This window comes from Colius striatus, chromosome 2, assembly GCF_028858725.1.
Source record: "Colius striatus isolate bColStr4 chromosome 2, bColStr4.1.hap1, whole genome shotgun sequence".
In the NCBI taxonomy this organism is placed as follows: domain Eukaryota; kingdom Metazoa; phylum Chordata; class Aves; order Coliiformes; family Coliidae; genus Colius; species Colius striatus.
The window spans coordinates 95919001-95943842 of record NC_084760.1 but is presented as its reverse complement, the minus strand read 5'-3'; the positions used below and the strand labels follow the sequence as shown (position 1 = coordinate 95943842).

Here is a 24842-nt window from a genome sequence, read left to right as displayed (position 1 = left end):
GCGGGGGCGGGAGGAGCCGGGGGGGCACCGGCCGCGTCCCGCGGGCCGCAGGCGGGCAGAGGCAAGGAGAGGCGCGGTGCCGCCGGCCATGGTGCCCGCGTTGCTGCTGCTGCTCCTGCTGCTGCTGCCCGCGGCGGGGGGCGGCCGCTGCCCGCCCCGCTGCGCCTGCAGCCAGCCCGCCCTGCGCTGCCCGCCGCCGCCGCGGGGGGCGCGCCCTGCGCCCGCCCGTGCGTAAGTACGGGGCCGGGAGTCGGAGGGGGCCGGGGGGCCGCCGCGGTGGGGCTGCCCGCTCGCTCCGCGCCAGCGGCAGAGGGAGGGAGGGAGGGAGGAGTGCGCGGAATGGCAGTTCCTTCCCCGTCGCCCCCGCAGTGGGCGTCGAGATGCGCCGGCCGCTCGCCCATCCGCCTCAGCGGTGGTTTTGGGGCACCGCTTGTTTCGCAGAGGTGAGGAGGATCGGCAGTGTCCTTGGGGCTGAAGTTTGGCTTGAACTTTGAAGCCAGCCGCGCCCTGCCTGGGCATCGGAAGCCCGACAAGAAGCTGGTGGCGGTTTTCTCCTTGGGAAGAGGATGCACATCCTTTAGGGATCAGTGGCCAAAACTTCACACTCCCAAAACCGCACGCGGTATGCCATCAGCGTCCATGGCAGAAATAAGCGCTGCAGTTGCCTTTCTGGATACTTCCCATACTTTCTGTATACTTTCTGTACTTTCTGTATACTTTCTGTATTCTGTCTCTGCAGCAGAAGGCAAAAGCAATGTTTCCTATTCCAAAAGCCACACCTTGTAGTGGCATAGTTAACTTTGAAGAAACTCAATTTAATGTTTCCTCTTAAACCTTCTCTCCGGTCTGGGGATGAGTTTGGTTTTTGCTTTCACAAATCCATCAGACTTCTTTCAATCTTTTCTACCAAAGCTTGTGCAATTTAATGCCCCCTGTATTAAAGCATCGAAATTCTCCCAGTAGTTCTCATTGCCTCTTTTTAAGGTCCAACTCATTGACAAGTTAGTTGCTAATCTTTTTTCCCTCTCTGGTAGTAAAAAAGCTGCTGTGAGTTTTGACAGCTGTTTGGATCTCCGTAGGGTCATCTATCACATCTTTCTGTCTCATGTCTCTCTAGGAATTAGGATTAAATTATAACAACAGGGAATCTCAGGCATTCGTTACCCCACTCCCACACTACACACCAAGCTCATCATCTAGTAGACAAGAGCAAATTCTGGAAATACATGGGTATTCAAGTGTTGTTGTGTTGATTGTAGGCTCGATTACGGCACTGATCTGAACAATGTTGGAGTCAAAATACAGGATTAGACAACCAACAGATAACATAGTTGCCATTTCCAGGATCCCTTGGTTATCTGTGCATGAATTGTGCTGGGGCTTTTTTATTATGTCCCTTTTGGTAACAAAGCCTTTGTTTTCCATTTTCATCTGATTTGTTTGTAAATTTAATGTGCTCTTGAAATTCCCCAGGGATGATGCTATCCGTGGTCTCCTTCCTTTCTCCCTAGCTCAAAAATTGATAGGAGCAAGGAATACTAATTTGTATTCATCCACAAGCATGCGAGATGTTCCTCCAAAGTCAGTTTTTAGAAAAAAATCTCTGTCCTGAATTTGTTTCCACCCCATTTCCCTGTGTTACCTTACAGAGAAAACAGAGCCCAAGGATGCTGGAGAGACTCTCTATAGTTAATGCAGCAAGCATGTTTCTTCCCCAGTGTTCATACCACGTGCAGATCAGGGAGTGGATCAGGCATCACCAGAGAGCCCTGCAGCAGTAGAAATAAATAGGGAAGTTAGTTTTTCTGGAGATTTAGCATGTTTATTAGGATGGTGCACAGCCCAGAGAGGTCATCAAAATCTCAAAACTTACACATTTTTTTCTTTCAGTTTAGTTTACCCTTTGTGGTGGTTTTGCTCCACTCTTTTATTTTTTTTTTTTTTCCATCTAGCACCCCAAGAAGAAACCACATCTCAACCTCAGTGTTCAGTTAAGACAGACAGTGGGCTCATGGCTGATGCCAGTTATGCCTCACTGAGATCACTGGGGCTAGATGATGGGCAAAAATGAGAGGAATCATTTTTCCCTTCAACCTCCAATATAACATTTAGTCTTTATTATTGTACACAAAGTCTAGCTATGAATCTGACCATAGAAAACCAGCTTTACAGAGTTCAACCAAGATTATTCTCAATAAACCTTCAGAGAAGGATGACAGATGTCAAAAAAATCCCTATTTTTCACTCTGCATTTGCAGACACATTCAGCTACTACTTTCAGGCCACTTACAACATTGTTTATCTTGAACTTGGAACTCAAATATCCATTTCTTTGTTGGGTTTTTTGTTGTTTTGTTTTTGTTTTTAATAGAACGCTTACCTTGCGAGACCTGGGGCTGTTTAGTCTAGACAAGAGAAGACTGAGGAGGGACCTTAAAGTACCTAAAGGGTGGATGTCAGGAGGATGGAGCGATGCTTTTTTCTGTAGTGTCCAGTGACAAGACAAGGGGTAATAGAAATAAGATGGAAGACAAGAAGTTTCACTTAAACGCAAGGAAGCACTTCTTTCCTGGGAGAGTGAGGGAGCCCTGGCACAGGCTGCCCAAGGACATTGTGGAATCTCCTTACTTGAAGGTTTCCAAAACCCACCTGGGTGCATTCCTGTGTGACCTGATATAAGTAAACCTGCTTTAGCAGGGGAATTGGACTAGATGATCTGTAGATGTCCTTTCCAACCTCTACCATTCTGTGATCATCCAATTGCAAAGCTGTACCAATGAATGTAGTCACTAAAGCTACTGCTCTTGTTGGGTTGGGTTTTTTCCAGTGCTTATTCAACCTCTTTTACTTTCCTTTTACGTCTTTGATTTTTACACTAAGGTCTTCTTATGCACTTAGCTGTTTTCTTCCCCTCTCTCTTACTCGTGTGGCTTTTCTGTCTTTATTAGTACTGACTCTCTCTCTTTCCATACTTTACTAATCTTTTTACTTCTCTTCTGCCCCTGCACAGCTCTGTGTATGAGAGACAAAGCAAGAGAAAATTACTTTTGTCTCATTGTAGTCACATTTGTACCAGTGTGCACCAGGGGGACTGCAGTATAGTCCTTGCAAGTGCACTAATCGTTTGCTGCTACAGGTTATTCCAACACAGTTCCTGGTGTGCTCATGTCCTTCTGTTGGTGCCACTATAACAGAGAAATCAGACCTCAGAAAAGTCCTTCTTAATACTATAGTCAGTCAGGAAAATAAACAGCAATACATAACTCCAACTATATCTGAGTAATTCAAGCCCCGATGCTGTAATGAGCTCTTCTTCCAAGTGCACTTTTGATAATTTGTTATATCCCAAGTATATATCCTATAGGGAAATTTAAGCCATTTTTCTTTACCCGAGTTATTCTTGCCATGCCACATTATTGCTGGAAGAGTTTTCAAAATGATTAGACTTCCAACAGGTTGCAGGATTATGTGGTTTACAGTCCTGAATTGACCATATTTTTCTCAGGCTCTTGTTTTTAATTTAGATGTTACATAAACACTATAGAAACTCCATTATCCAAACACCTTTGTATGCCATTTTGACTATAGCAGCTATGCGTCTTCTTAGTCTCAGTAGAAAAATAGTCTTTAATACACCATTGTATTTTGAAACAAAACATGTTTTTCCTTCTTTTGAAGTCTCATATGTATTGTTGGGTCTTTTAGCAAAGTCTAAATGGACAGGCACCTAACTCCAGCTGTACAGTAACGGGCACTGGATACCTGATGCCTCTGTGACCCTTCCAAAACATTTGAGGTTCATTTTGCTGTGCCTGTGTGGCCCTGTTTGTAGGGCTTCTGCAGTTAGAGCGAGTGACATGTGATTAGGCACCAAATTACTGAGCAGAAAATCCAAAACTTTGTGACTAAAGCCTGAACAAGTAGACAGTTCTACCGTGTCTTCATTAAGGGCATATTTGGCTCTTTTGGATTGACAGAGGAATTCAGTTTCAGGGCCAAGTTGTCTTTCATAGGAGATAATGTATCACCCATCATCACCTAGCGGAAAGTGCTCTTTGGCACTTTCTGTGATATATCCAGCATCATAGTTCACACTTCAGGTAGATAAGGCTCGATATACAAGGCTTTAAAAATCAATGTCAACATTTTACATTGCCCACAGAGGCTGATAAAAAACCTAAGAAAACAGTGGGGCTTCAGTCTTAGTTTCAATCAGTGTTCCCAGTCATTCTGAGTAAAATCCAAGGACATCACAGAACAAAATGTTTGCCAATCCCAGCAACCATCTGCCTTATGCATTCACTTTTTAGGCACTAGAAATAAGAGTAATTCTATAAAATAGAGATAATATAACAGCCAACCCAGCTCCAGTAGCACATACCTATTGCTATAAGGCATGTGTTGGGGTTTTTTTTTCTTCATTTATTAGCAGTTCAACTAATCACTTTTTGCAAAAGGCAAATACAGAGATTTTCTCTAGCACTCTGAGTCAGCTTGAGCTTTGATTCCTCGTCAACAGGACTGCAAATGGTCCTGAGGTCTTTGGACATCTAGACCTCTCAAATTCTTCCCTTGGAGCCTGAGTCTATGTGGTAGTGCAGGAGCAAAAGAAGAGGTCCTGCTGCTCCATCTATACATTCAAAACAGGGGAAACAGAAGGTGGATTGCTGTCCTGGTCCCTGCTGGCCACAGTATTCCTAGTAATATGAAAACAGCCATTCCTGTGAAAAATCCACTCTTAATTTATTATTTCAAAACAAAAATAACAGGAAACAAATGCCAGCTGAAGAGAGAAAGAGTATATTTTAGCTACCAGGCAAGGACAGGATTTGGTCAGTCTAAGTGCTGTTCCCATCTTTCCCGATGTTCTTGGATAGTCTTACACATATTACTGCCTAGAATGATGTAGCTTGAAACCCAAGTTTTATTTATAGAAAGGCTAAGGGCTGATGAATGCTAAGAAGTCTGTCTGTTCCCCTGCTCCTTTCTGTCCATCTTTTCCCTGAGGATGAAAAGTCACGCAGCTATCTGGAGCTGCAGAATAGCATGAGTGAGTACAAGTATACAAGCTATGATGTATTAACTATGAAACAAACATTACAGTGTTTCCTAAAAGTGCAGAAGTTCATCCTTTAACTAACAGCAGTCTTTCAAACTGATATTGGTAACTTGTACTAAAGATGGATGCATCCCTTTTTTTATGAGCTATAGAAATCAGGCTAGTAGCATGTGCAAGTTAGATATTAAAAAGCCTTTTAGCTTTGTAAAACCCAATTTATTCTTTCTTCCTTTTTTTTTTTTTGGTCAAAGGCTTCCTCAGCTCTGAGAGATTAATAACAGGTCACATCTTAGTGTCAATCTGAGTGCTATTAGAAATAAATCAATATTTAATTCCTGACAGTACTTGATAGAGTTTCATTGTGTGCTATCAAAAAAATCAGTCATTTTCAATAGCAGAGACTTCAACACATAAGATAAGGCCTCACTTGTCACTTTCAAAAGAACTAAGCCTGCAACAAACACTTCAAAACTCTGTTAACCTAAATGTTTATACATATACACAAACATCTTCTTCCAAATGTTATAGAAAGAGACATCGAAATGAATGTTTCCTTTTAAAACATGCAGAGTTTGAGATACAAACCACAAAGGTAAGGTGGACAAGAATAGGGATAGGAACATTCACCTTTTTAGGGAATCTAAGATGTCTTTATTGATGTGGACCTCTCTATGCGTGTTATATCAGTATTTTGAGGATTAAGAGAGAAGGCCAATTACAAATTGCCTTTCTCCTTTGTTCTTGATGTTTTGTGAGATGCTTAAAGGGACAAGATAATGTCAATGCAATGAGTTCACAGTTCCAGCTATCAAGGTGAACACAGGAGAGTTAAAAATCAAAAACCAAGGAAGTTGCAATAGAGAATGGATTAAGTGCCATCATGCAGTTTAACTACAGTACATATTAAAAGCTCTGGATCATCCCGCTTAAATTAAATGGCATTCTGAGGTGTGTAAGCTTGAGACACCATTACCAAAGGCTTTCTGCAGGCAGGAGGAGCAAATCGCTCTGAGACAGACCTTATGAGAATTTACAACCACCATACTTTTCAGTGGAGCATCTCAGGGAGTCAGGAGGTTCTTTTGATGAAGATTTTGATGTAATTAAGAGTCAAGACCTGGTTTTAATTTTTGTGCTTTCAGCCACATTTCTATTGCTTTTGTAAGTGATGGTGTTTTTTGCAAACAGTTTCACAAAAGGTGTGTTTTATTTTGCAAGGAGCCCCAGCCAATGGTGTAGTTACAAGTAGGTTCATGCTGCCAGGATTATAGAGCAGAAATTTCTCAGCTTCTACTTTTTACTTCTTCCTGAAGCTGTTTTCCTTTTGACTCAGAGTATTGAGCCCTACCACACGATTATCTCTAACCTTGTGTCCCCTCAGGGACAAATACATTTTTCAAGACAAGTGACTTAGTTTCACTTCTGGTTTAACCAAACCTCACATGCAACATGACAGCATCCATCTAGAGGTAGATATGACCCAATGACAGCAGTGTGAAAACCATATATATACTTACAACATCCCTATTAGGTAGCGAAGCATTGTTATTCCTTGTTTACTGTCAGGGCGTCAAGGTGCCAGGAAACAACATTATTTGCCAAAGATCAGAGACTGGATCATATCTAGGAATTGACTGCCAGGCTTCCTAGTGTATCCCCAAGACATGCACATCTGTGACAGCCTGCCACTATATTAAGTGGACACGACATTTACATATATATATATATATATATATATGTTGATGAACATTTTTTATTGTCTTCATATAGAGGATGATGACAACAAAGGGAAAAAAAAGGCAGGTTTTATGAATAACACTCAAACATTTCAGTCAAAAAACCTTGAGAGAGGGTTTTTAAGGATGGGAAACAAATGTCTCTGACTACATATTTGTAATTAAAAAGCTAAATAGAGCAATTATCTGTTTGCACAGAGATAAGGTCTTGAAACATGTTAAATATTTTCCTGTGGCCATTATCAGGGAGAACACGGTCATGGCTAGATAAACTGGCTGGTAGAAGTACTGTGATTCAGATGTGAAGTGGAACAGTAAAATGTAAATCTGTCTCCTACATCAAAATTAACTTCTCAGAGTAATTTAAAAATTAAAGAGGAAAATACACACTTGATGCAATACATTATTTTAAAAAATGCAACAACAACAACATAAACCCCCACAAAAATCCACTACATCAGGCTTGATTTGGATCTCTTCTATATTTGTACACAGCCAGAGCATTGCCAGTGAATTCAGGGTACCATACTGCAGCATTACAGGGATGGATACTGCAGAAAGGAGAACATAGTCCAGAGAACACAAGAATACTGATTTATAGGGAAAAAATCCACACACAAGCCACTTTTTCTGCGAAACTAACTTTAAATAGCCTATAGCTTCCTCTGACTGTGAAGGCAGCAGACCACTTCCATCAGGCTATTAATTTATTTAATAAGTTATGATTATTATTGATTCGTCAGGGATTAGTCTCAAATTTATGCTGTCGAGGAACTGACCCAATATCCTTTGAACTCCGTTTAACTGAGATCAGTGGTAAATGGATCTGGCCCCAGAGGTACCGAGCATTGCAGGTGAAATAAAGCAGCTTTGTGCTTTTTTGGTTTTCTAACCACCATAATGGTACAATCTATAAACAAGGAAATCCCATGCCTTACAATCCTTTTCTCCCTCTCTTCTTTTTTCAGATCATTCACTCACCTGCCTGTAAAAGTAATCCCATCACATGCATTTGAAGGACTTAGAGATGCTTTCATCATGTAAGTTGACAACATTTTCCATAGGTTTTTCCTTAATTCCTTGCTAGAAATTCTATCGTAGATCTCTGTCCCAAATAACATCTTTTTACAATAACATGAAAATGTGTCGCTCAAACATACAGTTGGTGAAACAAAAACCCACTGGGGAGAGATAAACATAGTATTTCTTTTCTTATAAGCATTATGTAAAGGAGTCTTTGAAAAGTATGATTTTTCAGCAGTCGTTTAACAGATCACGTTAATTATGTTGGAGAGAACTGGATACAGCGTAATAAGTGGTCATAGGTGCTTTTGATTGGCAGAGTAGATAGATTTCTATCATAAAACGTTATTACTCCTATGATAGCTGTGGCATTCTGTGATTATACATTTATATGGTACCTGAATAAGACATTTCTTTGGCATTTTGCTCCAAGGGATAAGCGTGGCAGGGGATCAGTAGGACCAAACATTTTCTTGGATCTTTCAATTTACAGGTTCTGTAATTTTGAGTACCAGGTCTGTGCTGCTTCCTCTTACTTGGCTTTCCACCTATTTTATAGCTGAAGGTCTCAGACCATAAGGTTCATATGACAACTTTTACCCTTATTTCTGCTCTTATTCCAGCTGAAAGGTGGCAAGCTTGGGTCTCTATTGTTTATTATTTTATCTGCATTGAGTGGTCTCTAAAGGACCAAGTTGACTATCAGTGCAAGGCAGAACAGGAGAATTACCTCCCCCAGAACCTAAGCAGCAGCACAAATTTTCTCTTCAAGGTGCACTTTTTCTACTTCTTCACCTCTGAAAAGCACATAGTGCATCAGATATTAAAATATGTATTCCATGTTTCATAATTTATTTTCAAGGAAACAGAGAGAGTAGGAAACTCTTTTGTGGTGCATCCTTGAAGGCAAAGACTGAAGGATGAATGTAATGCAAATGCCCGAAGACACTCAACTGGACTAGTTTAGCTTTTAGTGCTCATTTGTTAAGCAGTGTTGGCCAAATTGTAAACTTAAGTGTTCCTGTAGCTCTAGCAAGTAGAAAATAAGCTAAAGTCTGCTGCATTTATTCAACTGCAGTAAAGTATTACAGTACAATGCAATGGTGCTGTATTCTTGCATTCGCTTGCACCTGAATGATTAATGAGAACTTGCTATTTTCAGATGGAAGACCAATTTAAATGTACAAAGTTTCTCTTGCCTGTATGACTTGAGGCTAAACTTCCCCAAACTGTATGCATATTCTGCACGGAGTATGTTTTGTTCGTTGACATTTTCCCTTCTGTAAAGAGAAATTAATTGATTTCTTTTGTGTCCTTTTAAATGTATCTCTGCAAATTAACAGCAGAGAAATCAATGTTATTTCTCTGAAGTAAATCTATAGAACACTTCCTAATTTTATTGAGATTTAGTGTTACCTTAAAAAATGTACATTTTTCAATATGACTCTCTAAATCATCTATTTGGCAACTCATCCCCATCTGCAAATCAGATGATAAAATTATTCTCACATCCATAAGTCATTCCAACATATGTAAATGGTAAGCCAGCAGCAGACAGGAAGGATCCCATGGAAGGGCCATGTTTCAGACCCCAGACCTGAAAGGGTCTTCAAGTTCTGGGAGGAGGCACTGACATCTCGAAGCCCACAAGTCTCTGAGGATCTGGCATTCAGCAGACCACTTGTTCTACAGCCATCTTTAATTTATGAGTAACTAGTGCAATATCAAAAATAATGATCTTACTGAATTCTGATTATGGAAAAAATCATTAATATTTCTGTAAGAAATCCATACATGTTTAATATAATGGTTTCTAGTGTGTATCTCCCTTTCCTGCTACAAATTAAAAAGGCAATTCATTCTGGTCTAAGCATTTTTATGTCAACACCAAAATGAATTGTTTTCTCATAATTATAATTGGAATAGGATAACTCTCAAGATTGTGACAATACTCTCATTTTGTAGATGAATTCCAGTTTAGAAAATACATTTTTTGTGAGAGTATATAATGTTAGGTTTGGTTTGTGTGCCCTTCCAGTAAATTCTGTCAAGAAAAGCACTTGTTTTTAAGATCTTTCCCCTATATATGCATCAATATATACTATTCAATTTCAGGAGTCTATTTTATGTATCCCCATAAATCTAAATCTAGCAGGCATTTAACAAGCATCAAATGAGGGGATTTTTTTTCTCTGCATACAGCATTGATTATTCTTAAGTACATGTGTAGAATAGGAGCATCTGTATATCAAAATCAGACAGTGCCCACACAACTAGTTGTGTAGGTCAGTGTAATGATGAAAAAGAGCCACTTCCTCTCAGTTTTCATGCATGTAATGAAAATGGCATTTAGATGCAAAAATTATTCATAAAGTGCACTGAATACATATTTGTGTATTTCTACATCTGTGGATTAGGTGACCATTATTCTGACTTAATAATAGCGTATGGAGCACCATGAACATTATCTACATCCTTGCCCATGCAAATAAATTCACTAAGTGGTACCAATGATAGGAGCAAAAGGCTTAGGGGCTTTGGCTCACTCTGTTTACATTAGTTCTGTCCCTTAGTCACTACCTTACCTACAATTTACTGAGAAAATAGAGATTGGCTGCTGCAGAGATACTTAATAGAAAGGGTTGGCATTCCCTTTTGCCAAAACAGCTAAAGGCTGGTGTCTCTCAAACCCCACTGGCACAGGCTCTCCAGATGTCTGAGGGGAGGCATGGACACTGTTGCCAAACAAGAATTACTGAGCAACTATGTATAAAACAAGGAAATACAAAGTGGAAAGCTGATTTCTGTATGTTTTCCATTAATGTATTGCTTTGTGTCTGCATTTTTTATCATAGTGAAATCTCTCAGAGCGACTCCTTGGAGAGAATTGAAGCAAGCGCATTTGACAGCCTTCCCACTTTGTCTGAAATGTAAGCATCAGTGAAAAAAAGGCATCCAAGTTGTGATTTAGAATCTTAGAGGAGAAAACAGTCTTCAGAGAAGTATTCTTGGAGCAAATCTTTCTCTATTGCTTTGGTTAACTTTGGATTAGATCTATGATGAGAAACATTTCTCTCCAAAGTACAATATAAAATAGCAAGCACTCAGTAAGGTCTAGCTTTGGAGATCTAAATCATGCAAAGATACCCAAGTGTATGAAGTCCCACTGCTTTCAGTGAGCTCAATTGCAGGAGCAAAGCTCCTTGCCTACTTCTGCTGTCACTGTCAAGATTTTTAAGTGGGGAAATAATTCAAAATGGCAGCAGATGAGAAAAATCTTCCTTTTCAAAGATGCAGTTTTCAAAGCCTTACAGTATTCATATACAGCTGCTTAGTATGCATAGCTCTTCTTTTGAGTGCTAAAATATTACTCAAACAGAACTTGTACTGATTTTAAACTTGACCTGCTAGCACAGGCATCTGAGAGAGAGAGTTAAAAGCAATGACTAGGACTATGCTCTGAAATATTTAATGAAATTGAAAACTATAAATCTGATTCAACATCTCATTACTGCCTTTTTCACACAGAATGATCAGCAAGTGGCTTAAAAATGGTGCAACTAAGTGAGGACAAATCCATCTTTTCCATTTTTTTTCCCAATATGTGAACACCATTGAAGCCAGTTACATAAGCAAGAGATAAAGATTTGTCCACCTCTGACTGGGCTAAACTTCCACTAGAGTAAAGGGTGGTTTTAGGGAAGGAATGAAAGATTTGACCCCATGCATTGACCTACAGTTTATGGATAGCTTGTCATTTGCCTGTCTTCCAACACTAAAAAGCTAAACAAGATTATTAAAGAACTACGGGAAGGTAGTAAGAAAACTTGTTTTACTCTTGAATGCTCTAGATGCCTCGTGTTGCAAGGGCTTGACATCCCAAGCTGCACTCAAGGCCACTTTCAGGGGATGATTAGGGTAGGCGGGTTCAATGGCATTCTTGAATTTGAACTCTTGTTGCAATTTCATATACTACAACCTTTTACTTTTGTAAATCGTACAGAGGGAGGGAGCTGAGCTATGGGTATTGGGCTTTTGTGCAAATATAGAGGTTTACAGGATAGTATAGCTGCAATATAGAGGTTTACAGGACAGTACAGCTTCAGAAAGTGCTCTTTGAGAGGATTTGCCCACTTTGTTGTGCAACCCTTATCAGATAGTGTTTCTCACAGACTTATCTTCATCTCTCAATTCCCGGAGACCTAAGGAGGCATCTGCCACTACTAGCCACTGCTGTAAGGAAGTGCTCTAAGAGGTTAAACCATGTAAAGAACTGCCTTTCCTGGCTAGGCAGAGCATCAGTAATAGAATGGAAACAGGGATGATGCAAAGGCATATGGCTGTGTGGCAGGACCAGGCCTGCACACAGATGCGCAGAGCTCAGTCAGGCTCCTTGCTCAGCCCCACCTCGAAGACCAGCCGATGAAGGTACAGTCATGGTGATGGTAGAGTGCTCATGCCTCTGAGCCCCTGCAGTAAAGCAGCAGCTCGCAGCATTGGGCACAACATAAGCCCACAATGCAGATCCCAAAGAACCAGTAGATTATGGCAAAATGCTAACTCCCACCAGCAACCAGGATGTCCAAACTAGATCATGTCAGCTCAGTGAACCAGAATAATTCAGGAGCTGTTTTCTTTAGTTGCCTACTTAACAATTACAGGCCATTTTTATTACCAGTAGTGCTTCAAAGTGCACTTGTGGTGTATTTGTAGAAAGTTTGTTCACAGCAGGAGAGCCTTCTGCTATATTCTGCACTTGACTGTCTCTTAACAAGGCCAATCACAAGCAAAATTCAGGACCCTCCCAGATGTAAATGATTATAATACTCAAATATTTTCCCTCATTACAGATTAATCCTGAACACGAAAAATCTGTTGCACATTGAGGACGGAGCATTCAGAAACCTTCCGAGGCTAAAATACTTGTAAGAAAGTTCTGTTTCTTTTATGTTTGCCTTTTTTTTCCCCCTCTATAGGAGTAGACAATTTACAGAAAGGATTATAAGGAAAGAAGTTTTTCATGCATTACATTACACTAGAAGCACATGCGTCATTTACTGCTTTAATGTGCAGTTAATCAATAGTGAGGTCTTTCAGTAGGGAAGAAAATAAAGTAACCCGGACAGGGCAGTAATGGACAAAACAGTAGTAAAGTCTGCAAATTAGTTCTGCTAAGTGCTTATTTCTAGAATAAAGCTTTCAGATTGACAAGGTACTACATAAAATGGGTAACTAAAATCATTTCCTTGTGCTCAATGTAGAGAGAGCATATGCTGCTTCTCCAAGACATTTGAGGATGCTACAGAACTTTTACAGGTCTTACAAACACAGTTGGAGTCTAATTAAAAATTATTATATGCCACTCACCTTTTAATGCGTTATTAAACTCATACCTACTGAGTTGGCTTCTTGTTACATCCGCCCTGGTTATTCTTTCTCCTGTAAATAGGATCTATGCTTTCTCTAGGAGCATTTGTAACACTGGAATAAGACAATTCCCAGACCTGACACAGATCTTCTCATTAGCAGCTCATTTTATTTTGTAAGTAGAGACCCAACCTAAACCAGCTGTGAGTCTTTTCCATCTTGTTCCTGGATTACTGACAAAAACACTTCTTTTTTTTGTTTTATCTCCCAAAGGGAGCTCTGTGATAATTTGTGTATGACAACTATACCACAAAATGCTTTCCAGGGGATGAGCAATGAATCGCTGACACTGTGAGTAAAATAATCCTAGCTCCAGTTCCTTCTGTGAGGATAACGCTTCTGCTTGAGGAAAGCAGGCTGACTTTATAAAAAAATATTGAAATTAAACCTCATACAATAGATGTCTGCATTATGAGTTACATTTGAAATGATTAGGAAAGGCTTAGGGGTGTTCTTCAAGCTGAAGAAGGAAATCCTACAGCTAACTTCACTTAGGAAAGAAAATGAGAAGGAATCCAAAACCTCATCTTCCATGCAATGTTGTTTATAAAAAACACCATCAACAGGACATAAACTCCAAAAGCTGCACTGGTCGCCAAAGTCTGCCCTTTTCCCACAGGGATGTGGCTTCTTGAAATAATGCTTTAAAGGACTGACCAGTCTGATACTACCGACCTAATGCTGCTGAGCTTCAGCTGCACAGGGTTCCCCCAAAGAGCAGGAAAGATTAAACTGGTACAAAGTACCAATGCTTGTTCTTACCCACGTTTCTCTTCACTCAGCTTACACGGATTCCCATAAATCTCCACACCCAAGACTTCAATTTTAGCAAACTGCGGAGTCAGTGCTACAGCCACCTGTGAGACAGGTGGGTTTGATACTGAGTGAAGTGAGGTATCCTCTGCCAGCACAGCAAGAACCATGTGTAGATTTTGCAGCACCTGTGTCCTCACAAAAACTTCCATCAAAAAAAAAAAAAAAAATCACAGACAGCCTTTGCAGAATGTGTCTGAAATTCAGGTCTCCTGAGGAAGGACCAGCTGAGTCATAAAGGGCCAGCTAAGCCAACTACTTTGTATTGTAGCCACAAAAACTGATGTGGCGGCCAGTAAAGCCAACTTTTGCAGACCAGACTGATTTGTAAAAGGCAGTACACCTCCAAATGGGGAACCTTGCCTTGAGGCAAGTGTGTATCAAAACCCCTGCACAAAATTCCATGAATATTTGTACCTGCAAATGAGCTCTGCACACGAGCAAGAGCTGCAGTTGACTGAAGTGGGCCCTTCATCAGGCTGATGTGCCAGCATGACAGTAATTTCAACACAGATTTTATGTATTGACCAATACCTTCTGAAACCATTAGAGAAAATGAACATAAATGTGACTGAAGACTACTCCTACACAGTGTTAAAGAGGTGCAATTGCTTAGATTGGGACATCATTTCATCTTACGAGCTGCTTTTCTACCCACAAGTTCTCAAAATAACTTCAGCAAAATTATGATTCTGTTAATGGTGCAAGAAAATGAACATACGAGAGGTGGAGAAAAGTGCTTAAAATTTTTACTGTAACCCTAAAGTATATTAAATGAGAGGGAGTCTGACTCAGTCAGGAATCAGACAGCAATCATTTTTCTCCATCCTTTTGTGATAGGGAGCTCGCCACAAGAAGAAAAGAATTATCTTATCAGCAGCTTCCTAATTGTAGAGCTACACGTTAGCTCTACCCCATGCAGCTAACTGTAATTAGTCTGGTGAAACAGAAGTAATCTATGAAGGTGTAAAGTCAGCCTGCAGTCATACGTTGTGCTACGAATAGCTAATTTAGTCTTTCCAACAGTTAGCATTTCATGTGGATGGGGAAATCGATCCTACAGATATGTGGGTTTTAAGGAAATCACTCATTTCAGCCTTGTGTTGAGATCGATCGCTTCTTCTATCACATGTAGCCAGATGCTCCCCCCACTTCAGCTTTTCTTGGGAGCAGGTTCCAAAGTTTCTGCTCTCCCAAAAACAAATGGAGAAGCAACAACAGAAATTTTGTGTATTTGTAAACAGCACCAAATTCGCTATTAGGACCTAATGTTAAAGAAAAAATACTATCTAATGAATTATTATATTGAAATTATATTGGAAATGTGGGGTTAATATCACAAATTGATTTTTCTCAGTAAAGTCAGACTCATAGGTTAGACCTCTTTATGAAGGAAAAGAGATGGCCTTCAGGTGCAGCAGAGACTGGTCTTTAGGTATGTGGCCCCAGGGTGGGGAATTGAGAATCATGGGTCCCATGCAGTGCAGGGTACAGCAAGGTTTCCACTGCACAAATCAATTGACTGCAGTACTTTGGAGGAGCTGATAGCTCAGTGACTGATGGACAATGCCCTGCCTTTCTGCAAAGCAGCCTCTTGGGCTGCAGGAAGATTTGTCTGTCCACAGAGGATTTGCAATCCAGCAGCACTCTCTGGGCTTTGGAGTCGCTTTCTCTCTAACAGTGCTCTAGCCCTTGCAGCCTTCCATTTACACATGCTGACACCACAAAATCCAGACTTTCTGCCTCCAGGTTGTCATCTGTGTGCCAGGAGCTTGCCTGGGCTAACATCTTGTTTCTGGATCTTAACCCAAAGTGGGCACAGGTAAGCTCTTCAAAGCAGTGAGGATCTGTACATTAACAGAAGTTCCATTCAAGAACTGAACAGGAAAGTGCTCAGGAAATTAAAGCTGCAATTTTAATTTAGAGTTAATAAGTCGTGCAACAGTTACCTTTGTTCTTTATAAGCAGACTCTCTAATCATTAAAATGAATGCAGCATTAAGATTTGAAACATATAGTACATAACATAATCCTGTCTTTTCCAAATCTTTTCCCCTCACGCCTTTTTTAATCCCCAGCAAATTGTATAAAAATGGATTTGAAGATATCCACAGCCATGCCTTCAATGGGACAAAACTGAATCAATTGTGAGTATATTTCCCCTCCTCAGTACATTTTAAACAGTAAATAATAGTTCAGACACCATCAGAGGCTCTTCCTTCAGCTTAACTGTCTTGCATGTCCTGATATCCATAAGAAAACCACATGTTCCAGTGTTGTTGTGGCTCAGTTTTTAACCCTGCAGCACTTACTGCTTTTCCTGATACATCATCCCTTAGAATGATGCAGTTTTTATCAGAAAGACTCATAATTTTTAATAAAACTGGGAGTTGAACTAGATGATCTCTAAAGGTCTCTTCCAACCCCTACCATTCTATGATAAATTCTTAAACTTAGCAGCAATAGGGGAAAGCTTGAAACAATATCCCAAACTGAGGAACCTAAATTTTACTTCTGGAATAGTGAACTCACCTTCCTACCCTCTGAGACTAGCCTCTTGGTTTAGGCAAAACTTCAGCTGCATTTTTGTACACTGCTACTGCAGCAAATGAACCAGACTCGTCGTTCCTGGTTTAAGTCAGAAGAAATGGGAAATTACGAGAATTAAGTATAGATGATAATGGCCTGATGACATCAGCAGAGGGAAGGGTTGCATGAGAAATACAAGCACTCTGAGGCCAGATATTGCAACAGCAACCACTGTGGTGGGAGAAAGGATTGAAATAGATGGGAAGAAGAAACAAAACAAGAAAAATGAGGTTCTTTTAAAATACAGATGTAAAGAGAGTTAATGCTTGATTCCACAGAATCCTGAAGGACAATAAGAACCTCAGGCGGATACACAATGATGCCCTGAGAGGGGCCACAGGGCCAGATGTCCTGTAAGTATCCACTGCTCTGTTACCGGGGTTTATCAGTGTCCCACGGGAACTGCGCTGTGCTACGTGGGCTGCATCATCTCAGCAAATACAGGCTTTGAGTCTGGAAGGAGACTGAATCTCTTACCCTCTGCTTGTAAAATAGAAACATGTCAACAAGACACCATGAGATTACAGGGCAGAAGGCTCTGTTTGCACCATGACAAATCAGCCAGTTGCAGTGTTGGCACTGACCTCCGCCTCTTTGATATTTCAGCCTTTGCTTTATTCGTGTCAGATCCTCCTGATCCTATTTCTGTGCCTTTATACTCTGACACTGCAAACAAACTTGTCATTTGGTAGGATGAGTATGTTTTCACAATATATTATTTTAGAATTTGGTTATAAAAGTGAACTAGCTGATTGCATGCTACAAGCCTGTGATGAATGAAACACATTATTATCATCCTCATGCTTTATTAATCACGTACTTACCGGAGGGCTGCACTGGCTGTAACTCCATGCAATAAAACACAATGGGTGGTTCTGTAAATAGCATCTGTGCTGCGCGTGCCGTTTTGTTCCTTTTATTGGTGCTTTACAATATATGTCATTACTAATATCATTTTCACAATTGTAGCCTTTTTTCCCCATTTAATGGCCCAACTCTGAAAATCCTTAGTCATGTCAATGGCCTCTCCTCACACAAACAGCTCCTCTGAAGTTACTCTGAGCCAAACTGCTTAAGTTTGTCTTGGCAAGGACAGTGGATTCTTTGATGCATTTTAATTAGTAGCCACTTAACTAAAACACCTAGAACAGCCTTTTGGAGCCAAGCAGAGAGCCAGGAGGCTGCCCTACCTGTTAGCTGGCTGGAGAGTCGCATTTGCCCATTCTCTGGCTTAAGGAGTTGTCCTCGTTTTCAAGCAGAGGCTGAGGCTCAGTCCCTTGAGCAGTAGATTTTGGTTTCCCCAGGCCAAGGGAGCTTCTTGCCTCACTGGGGCTCTTGGGCTGCAGGAATGCCCTTACCCCACTCCTCTGTAGCTTCATAGACCATGTTTCTGAGCTGGGTGTAGACCTTTGTGAAAAAAAACAAGTCGCTGTTACCTACCATCATCCTTTGGTGGCATTTTTATACATATAAAAAGAAAAAGAGAATGTCCTCTTTATTTCACAGGGATATTTCTTCAACGGCGCTGGAGTCCCTTCCTAGTTACGGGCTCGAGGCCATTCAGGTCTTAAATGCAACATCATCTTACTCATTAAAGAGACTGCCACCGCTAGATAAATTCAGCAGTCTTCTGGAAGCCGTTCTAACGTATCCCAGCCACTGCTGTGCTTTTCAAAATCTAAGGAGAGAAAAGTAAGTGCAAACAGCATGTTATTGTATTGTAATACTTTAGAAGCTCCAAAATGGCAGTTCTGCTTTATTCAGGTCATAAGGTTTGATTATCCTTCTTCCAGTTAGAAGAAAGCTGTGGTATGTAGCAAGGCCTCACACAAAATAACAGATCTCTGCTAAAGCCAGGAAAATGAGCTCCATTTATTTTAGAACAAAAATGGATCTCATCCTGTGAACAGGATCTGCCAGCTATAACCTTATTCTAAGTTTGTTTAAAGTTTATGTTTTTTCTTGGTATCTCAATTAAAAAGCTTAGTAGCACATGGAAGATAGAGCTCCATCAATAGCATGTTTCCCTAAAAAAAACCCCAAGACCCTCCCGTGGCTTTTAACTCTGTAGCTTATTGAATGTAGGTGATTCAAAATCCACCTGGACAAATTCCTGTGTGACCTACTCTAGGTGGTCCTGCTCTGGCAGGAGGGTTGGACTGGATGGTCTTTCGAGGCCCCTTCCAACCCTTAAGATTCCGTGATTCCATGTGATATGATGAACTAGTAGCAAAGGCAGGCTTTCAACTACCTACTAAAGTTAGGTCCTGACACAAACTTAAAGAAAGAGGTTACTCAGTTCAGTCCCTGTCATTTCAGGTAACAATAGACAGTACTGTTCTCCCCCCAGCTGGAAACCACAGCACAGAGACAGCTTTGCATCTGCTAATTCCAGGCAGTCAGTCTGAGGCAACTGGAGCTAATTTTTCAGCATTTTTGTTTCAAAGAAATCAACCCTTGGTTGGCCTTAGGCATCCAAAGCAACTCTAAATGAGTTTAGTGTAAGCTATGAGAATACTTCACTTCTCTGTCTCAAATGAAGGCTATGGAAAAGATGTACTGAGCAGTCACTTGTGAGGAGCCTGATCTGTGTGACTTGCCTGCCAGCACATCAGGACTGCACTGCAGAGACAGAAGTAGAATCCAGTTCTTTAGGGTAAAACTAGTGATGATGCTATGATTTCTCTGCTTACCTCATTTTACTGACTACAAGAACAGAGCAAAGATTCTACAGTCAAGGGTTTCCATTGCTACTGAACTCCGATTCAGTCACAGATCAAGTCTCTGAGTGTAGTAAATACAGAAGCAATCCTGGAACAACAGCAACAAAAATATTCATTCTGAGGAAGATAACTACAATTCTGATATATTAATTTTCAGGTGCTTGACTTTGCCATGTGATCATGCTGTACAAAAACAAGGGTGCTTTAGTAAGTCACTTCCTTATATTTTAGTGACTCTTTTCTTAGTAAACAGAGGGGAAAAAAAAAACCCAGAAACCTGCAAATCAGGAAACTAGACTGCGCTCCTAACTGGGGCACAAACAGGGTTCAGACCAGTGCTGATGCATTCTCTATCTGCACAGCCCTGGCCAATAGAAAAACCTATACAAGCAACAGGCTGTTGTCTTCTATATGACCAGCTACTACAAAGAGAGACAGATCTCTTGTCTGCTTTCCTTGTCATTTACTGATGACAGCAGAAGACTGGAGAGACTGGGACCTCCCAAGACTTTCCCAGGTAACACAGGGAAGATTCTTTGTGGGGTTATTTATTCTCATGATCAAACAGCTGCAGCCCTTTTCTGTCTCCTTCTACACTATTCTGTTTCCCTATACTCTAGACACAGTTATCCCATCCAGTTTTTACTACCACTGCCCCATATCCCCTTTCTTAGCATGCATAGACTACACTCGCTGATCTGCGAGACATGGTGAAAAGGTCTTAAATACATCTGACCAGTCAATCAGGTTCACCTAAGTCAGCATCACAGACCAAATGTTCTTGAGATCTGTGGGGTACAATGGTAATGTGCTTATTCCCTAAGCTATGTAAGAGAGGTGGAAGGTAGCATTCAGTTCCCTAGACTTTCTTCCACTGGTCTGAATGGGGGAGTGGGGGTAGAGCAGGTTATACCACATCTTCACAAAACTACAAAGAAAAAACAAGTTCTGTTGCCATCCTATTATTTAAGCACATTTCTCTCATTATACATAAAACTTTCCATAAGCTCCCAGGTGTCTGATTCTCCTAAGAGTACACAAAAGAGCTTAGTGTTTTTGCTGGCTCTTTCTACTGTCGCAGCAATGAGATCAGACAAAGCCATTTCCATTCACATACTTTCAAAGCCTTGAAACCAGAGTTTACCAAGTATGTAATCTTTCAACTTGTACTTTTCAAATTGCTTACTTTCAGCACATAAAGTCTGCCTCAGATCCTAAACAGTTTTTAAAATAGGGTATCAAGGCCAGGTTCCAGCATAACTGCTACCATTCCTACTGATGGAGAATCTGGCCCTCTTCAATACAGTATTTCATAAGGCAAAAGCTACATTTTAATTCCAGCTCAAGTTATTTTACTGTTCAAAAAAATACATTGTAAACAGAGCTGAAATACCATCCTTGTGTCCTCTGTGAGGTACTGCTTACTGTTGCAGTATTTGAAGCCATCTCCTCCCCACTTCCGGAGGTCTACATGAATGGTCAAAGTGCCAGGATGCCAACTCTGGCTTACCTTACATGTCTCTGAAGATCTTTTGCAGAGAAGATGAGAATTTGGCCAATATCCAGACTAAAGCTCAACTTTCTTTTTATCCTTCTTTCAGACAGAATTCCTTGCTTTCTATTTTTGACGCCTTCTCCAAAGAGTGTGAAAGCACCATGAAGAAATCAACTAATGAAATATTGTAAGTACTTTTCTGCATACAGATGCTGGAAGTAGCTAATATGGACCTCCCCCTCCTGCTGTTTGTGGGTGTTTTTTAGAACAGCATGTCCTTTGCTGCCAATTCAGTTACCCTCACAAGTTGCACAGAGGTAGTTTCACTATCATTAAACCAAGATCTGCGATTTTGATGTTCAAAAGGAAAGGGAAAAAAAGTGCATCATTTCATGAGCTTTATTCACTCCAGCTTCTCTTCTTGAAAGGTTTTCAAAACAGTGATTACATATTTAAGAAAGTTAATGGCCTACGTGGAGACTTTTCCCACCCTGAGATAATTGTTTGTGTGATTCAAAGAAGAGCTGCTACTGTTAATATTTTTTTGCCTATAGAAAGGATAGTTAGAAGTCTGTATGTCAGTAGTTTTCCATTGTAGAGTTACAAGTTTGATGGCCGCATACGATTGTTTTACCCTCTCCTAAATGAGTCTTTCCATATCATCACAGTTCTGTTTGACAGTGTTCAGTGTGACAAAGAGAAAGGCTAACACCAAACCTGTTGAGTTATCTGCGCTGGATGACGCAGGCTCTGAACCATTATTTAATGGAGAAATTGAAGTATTTGCTACTGTTGATCCCTCTACAGCTAAATGGGAGACTTTGGGATTTATCAGCTCTAACGTGGGGGTCAGAACATTGTCAAGTCTAGAAAAAACAAGGTTGCAGTTGCAAAATTCCAACAGCTAAATACAGATGAAACATGACTGATTCATTGGTATACTGGCTTCCTTCGACATTACCCTGTTTGCTTGTTGATGCAGCCTCCTACATGTACCATTTGGTTTAATTCAGCTTTTTGTACAGCAGCAGCTGCCTCAATTCTGTTGCTGCCACTTCTCAGTTGCTGCCTGCCTGCAGCTCCTCTGAGCACCTTGCTTAGCCAGTTATGCCCACTCTACTCCTAATTGCAAAACTAAAGTACTTCAGGACTGCAAAAAGGCAAAATCGAGGCAGGCAAAAAGACCAAGAATATATTGCCTCTGTCAGGGGTGGCTTTGGGGAGAAACAAGATGAGGGAAGGAGGTAAACACAGAGCATTAGATCACGTTAAAGGCAAGTGAAGTGGCAACCCAGTGAGAAATATGATCACACAAATCACCGGTGCCTGTGCCAGAGTAATCCCCCTGCTTTGGATTGGCATCTGTTGCATTCCTGCTGTGCATTAAATATTGCACCCAGTCTATTGGCTCCTGAACCTTTTCACTTTGGCAGGTTCCAGTCCCAGCAATTCTCTGAGTAGACGTTACGTTAAGCAAACGGAAGTAAGTTCGTGATCCATGGACTGTGTGGCTGCAAGTTGCAAAGTTTGGGAACCACAGCAGAAATCAGCTGAAAGTCCTGAGCTCTTATTAGGAAAAAAAATCACCATCTTGCACATGGGAATATGTTTATATGGCTCCTCAGAAAAATCACATTCTTTTTTTAATAAATAGAGTCAAATATATTGACTATATCACTGCTCTTCAAGTTTAAGACAGGCAAGTAAAAGCAAGACATTGGGCAGTTTTTCATGTAAGGAGAGAAGGAGATAACAAGGTTGGGAAGTTACTTGCCTAACAGCAATAGCTGAAAAGCTGCCCAGCTTCATTTGCCAGTCAAGACCCTGCTCCAGAAAAATACTTAATTTATATACTTCAGTAGATGTGTAAGTTTATGTGTGTATTTATCTCAAAGCTACCAGTTTTCTGAAGAGCTTTCCTCAATAGAAATGCTTTCCAGATCTCACAGGGGAAATTGTTTGCCCACCAAACACTTGTGGTCAGGATGATTGAGTAGTTGTGAAATGGGTACCTGTTCTGGCAGGAATCAGAAGAGACAGAGTTTGCTTTTCAAATGTTTCCTCTTTGCTAGGCTTATCCCCACACTACTGATGACACAGAGATTAGAGAGGTCTATTTTAAACACATTTATAATTAGGCATTAGGTCTGGTCTAAACTTAATATATTCCTAGACATCAACATTATCTAGTTAACTATGCACTTGTACTCCTTGATTTATAGTACTGCAAACATCAAATTCCTCAGCACTTCCCAAATCACACGTAGTCTCAGAAGTTTGTTTGGTAAGTGCATTTCCTAAGGGAGGTAAGGGTGCACAGTTAAAATCCCGAGGGTATTTGAGTTCGGCTTCTACAACTGTCCGATAAACCTACACGCATCAGACCTACAATCCGTCCATTTGAGTGTTACTGTAGTTTGAACTGCAGTCTACTGGCAGCACAAGAACAATGGCTCGCTTACAAAGCAGTCGAGATAAAGTACTTACCAACAAGTAACCCTTATTAGAAAGCATCCCCGGGGATGTGACTGTGACCTCTGCTGCGCACCAAGGCTGCTGCCCAAACAAAAGGCAGCCTTACAAGGCTTCATTATATGTAAACATGGTTCAGAAATGCATGTAGGAAGTTAACTGTTTTAAAACAACAGTTATCTGTTGTATTTCACAAAAAAGTGTGAGCAGAACAGTTCATTTCTGTTCATGAGGCTTTGGGGTTTTCTTAATCATTACAGAGATGACTCTTACAACACATCGCTGTGGTCAGCAGACAAGAACATGTACCCATTCGCAGCAGGTGAAGAAGCGTCATCTTACAGCTACTCAGCCTTTTTTGATGACAGCGAAATGACGGGCTTCGACTTTGAGTATGACTTTTGTCAACCTAAAATACTCACGTGCACTCCAGAGCCAGATGCGTTTAATCCCTGCGAAGACATCCTGGGGTACAGCTTCCTCCGAGTCCTGATCTGGTTTATAAATATCCTTGCCATTGCTGGCAACTTCACCGTCCTCCTCGTTCTCCTCATGAGCCACTACAAGCTCACCGTCCCCCGCTTCCTCATGTGCAACCTCTCCTTCGCTGACTTCTGCATGGGCCTGTACCTGCTGCTGATCGCTTCGGTGGACGCGCAGACCAGCGGCCAGTACTACAACCACGCCATTGACTGGCAGACGGGCAGCGGCTGCAGCGCCGCCGGCTTCTTCACCGTGTTTGCCAGCGAGCTCTCGGTGTACACGCTGACGGTGATCACCGTGGAGAGGTGGCACACCATCACCTATGCCATGCAGCTGGACCGCAAGCTGCGCCTGCGGCATGCTCTGCCCATCATGCTCGCCGGCTGGATATTCTCTGTTTTGATAGCGGTGCTGCCTCTCTTAGGGGTCAGCAGCTATATGAAGGTCAGCATCTGCTTGCCCATGGATATTGAAACGGGCCTTTCCCAAGCCTACATACTGCTCATCTTGGTGCTAAACGTTGTCGCCTTCGTTGTCATTTGCACTTGCTACATTAAAATTTACATCGCTGTTCAGAACCCGGAGCTGGTGGCTGCCAATAAAGACACCAAGGTGGCCAAGAGAATGGCAATACTGATCTTCACGGATTTTACCTGCATGGCCCCCATCTCCTTTTTTGCCATATCCGCTGCCTTTAAAGTACCTCTCATCACAGTGACAAACTCCAAGATCTTGCTGGTTTTGTTTTACCCCGTCAACTCCTGTGCGAACCCGTTTCTCTACGCAATTTTCACCAAAGCGTTCCGAAGAGATTTTTTTCTGCTGATGAGCAAGCTTGGTTGCTGCAAGAGTCGAGCAGAGCTTTACAGGATGAACTATTTCTCTGCTTACACCTCCAACTGCAAGAACGGCGGCAGCTCAGCCACAGCCCCCAACAAAGCCTCGCAAGCGCTGCTGCTCTTGTCGGCGTTAGAGAAGCCGTATCCTGCAGTACAAGACAAGAAGCCTTACAACAAAAATTAA

The 24842-nt window shown here is 41.2% G+C and overlaps 1 protein-coding gene across 1 annotated transcript; it reads left to right on the top strand.

The window, feature by feature from the left end:
- The first annotated feature begins 88 nt into the window (after positions 1-88).
- Positions 89-24842, top strand: LHCGR (luteinizing hormone/choriogonadotropin receptor). The gene is made up of 11 exons (XM_061990194.1): positions 89-231; positions 7764-7835; positions 10674-10748; positions 12669-12743; positions 13286-13360; positions 13459-13536; positions 16136-16204; positions 16925-16999; positions 18153-18338; positions 20971-21051; positions 23597-24842. The coding sequence occupies exons 1-11, from the start codon at positions 89-91 to the stop codon at positions 24840-24842; spliced, it is 2175 nt and encodes a 724-aa protein (XP_061846178.1).

Excerpts from the sequence above, each read along its gene's own strand:
- LHCGR (XM_061990194.1), top strand. The coding sequence starts at position 89 with ATGGTGCCCGCGTTGCTGCTGCTGCTCCTGCTGCTGCTGCCCGCGGCG. Across the intron at positions 7,836-10,673 it reads CTTAGAGATGCTTTCATCAT|TGAAATCTCTCAGAGCGACT; the intron begins GTAAGTTGACAA and ends TTTTTATCATAG. Across the intron at positions 10,749-12,668 it reads CTTCCCACTTTGTCTGAAAT|ATTAATCCTGAACACGAAAA; the intron begins GTAAGCATCAGT and ends CCCTCATTACAG.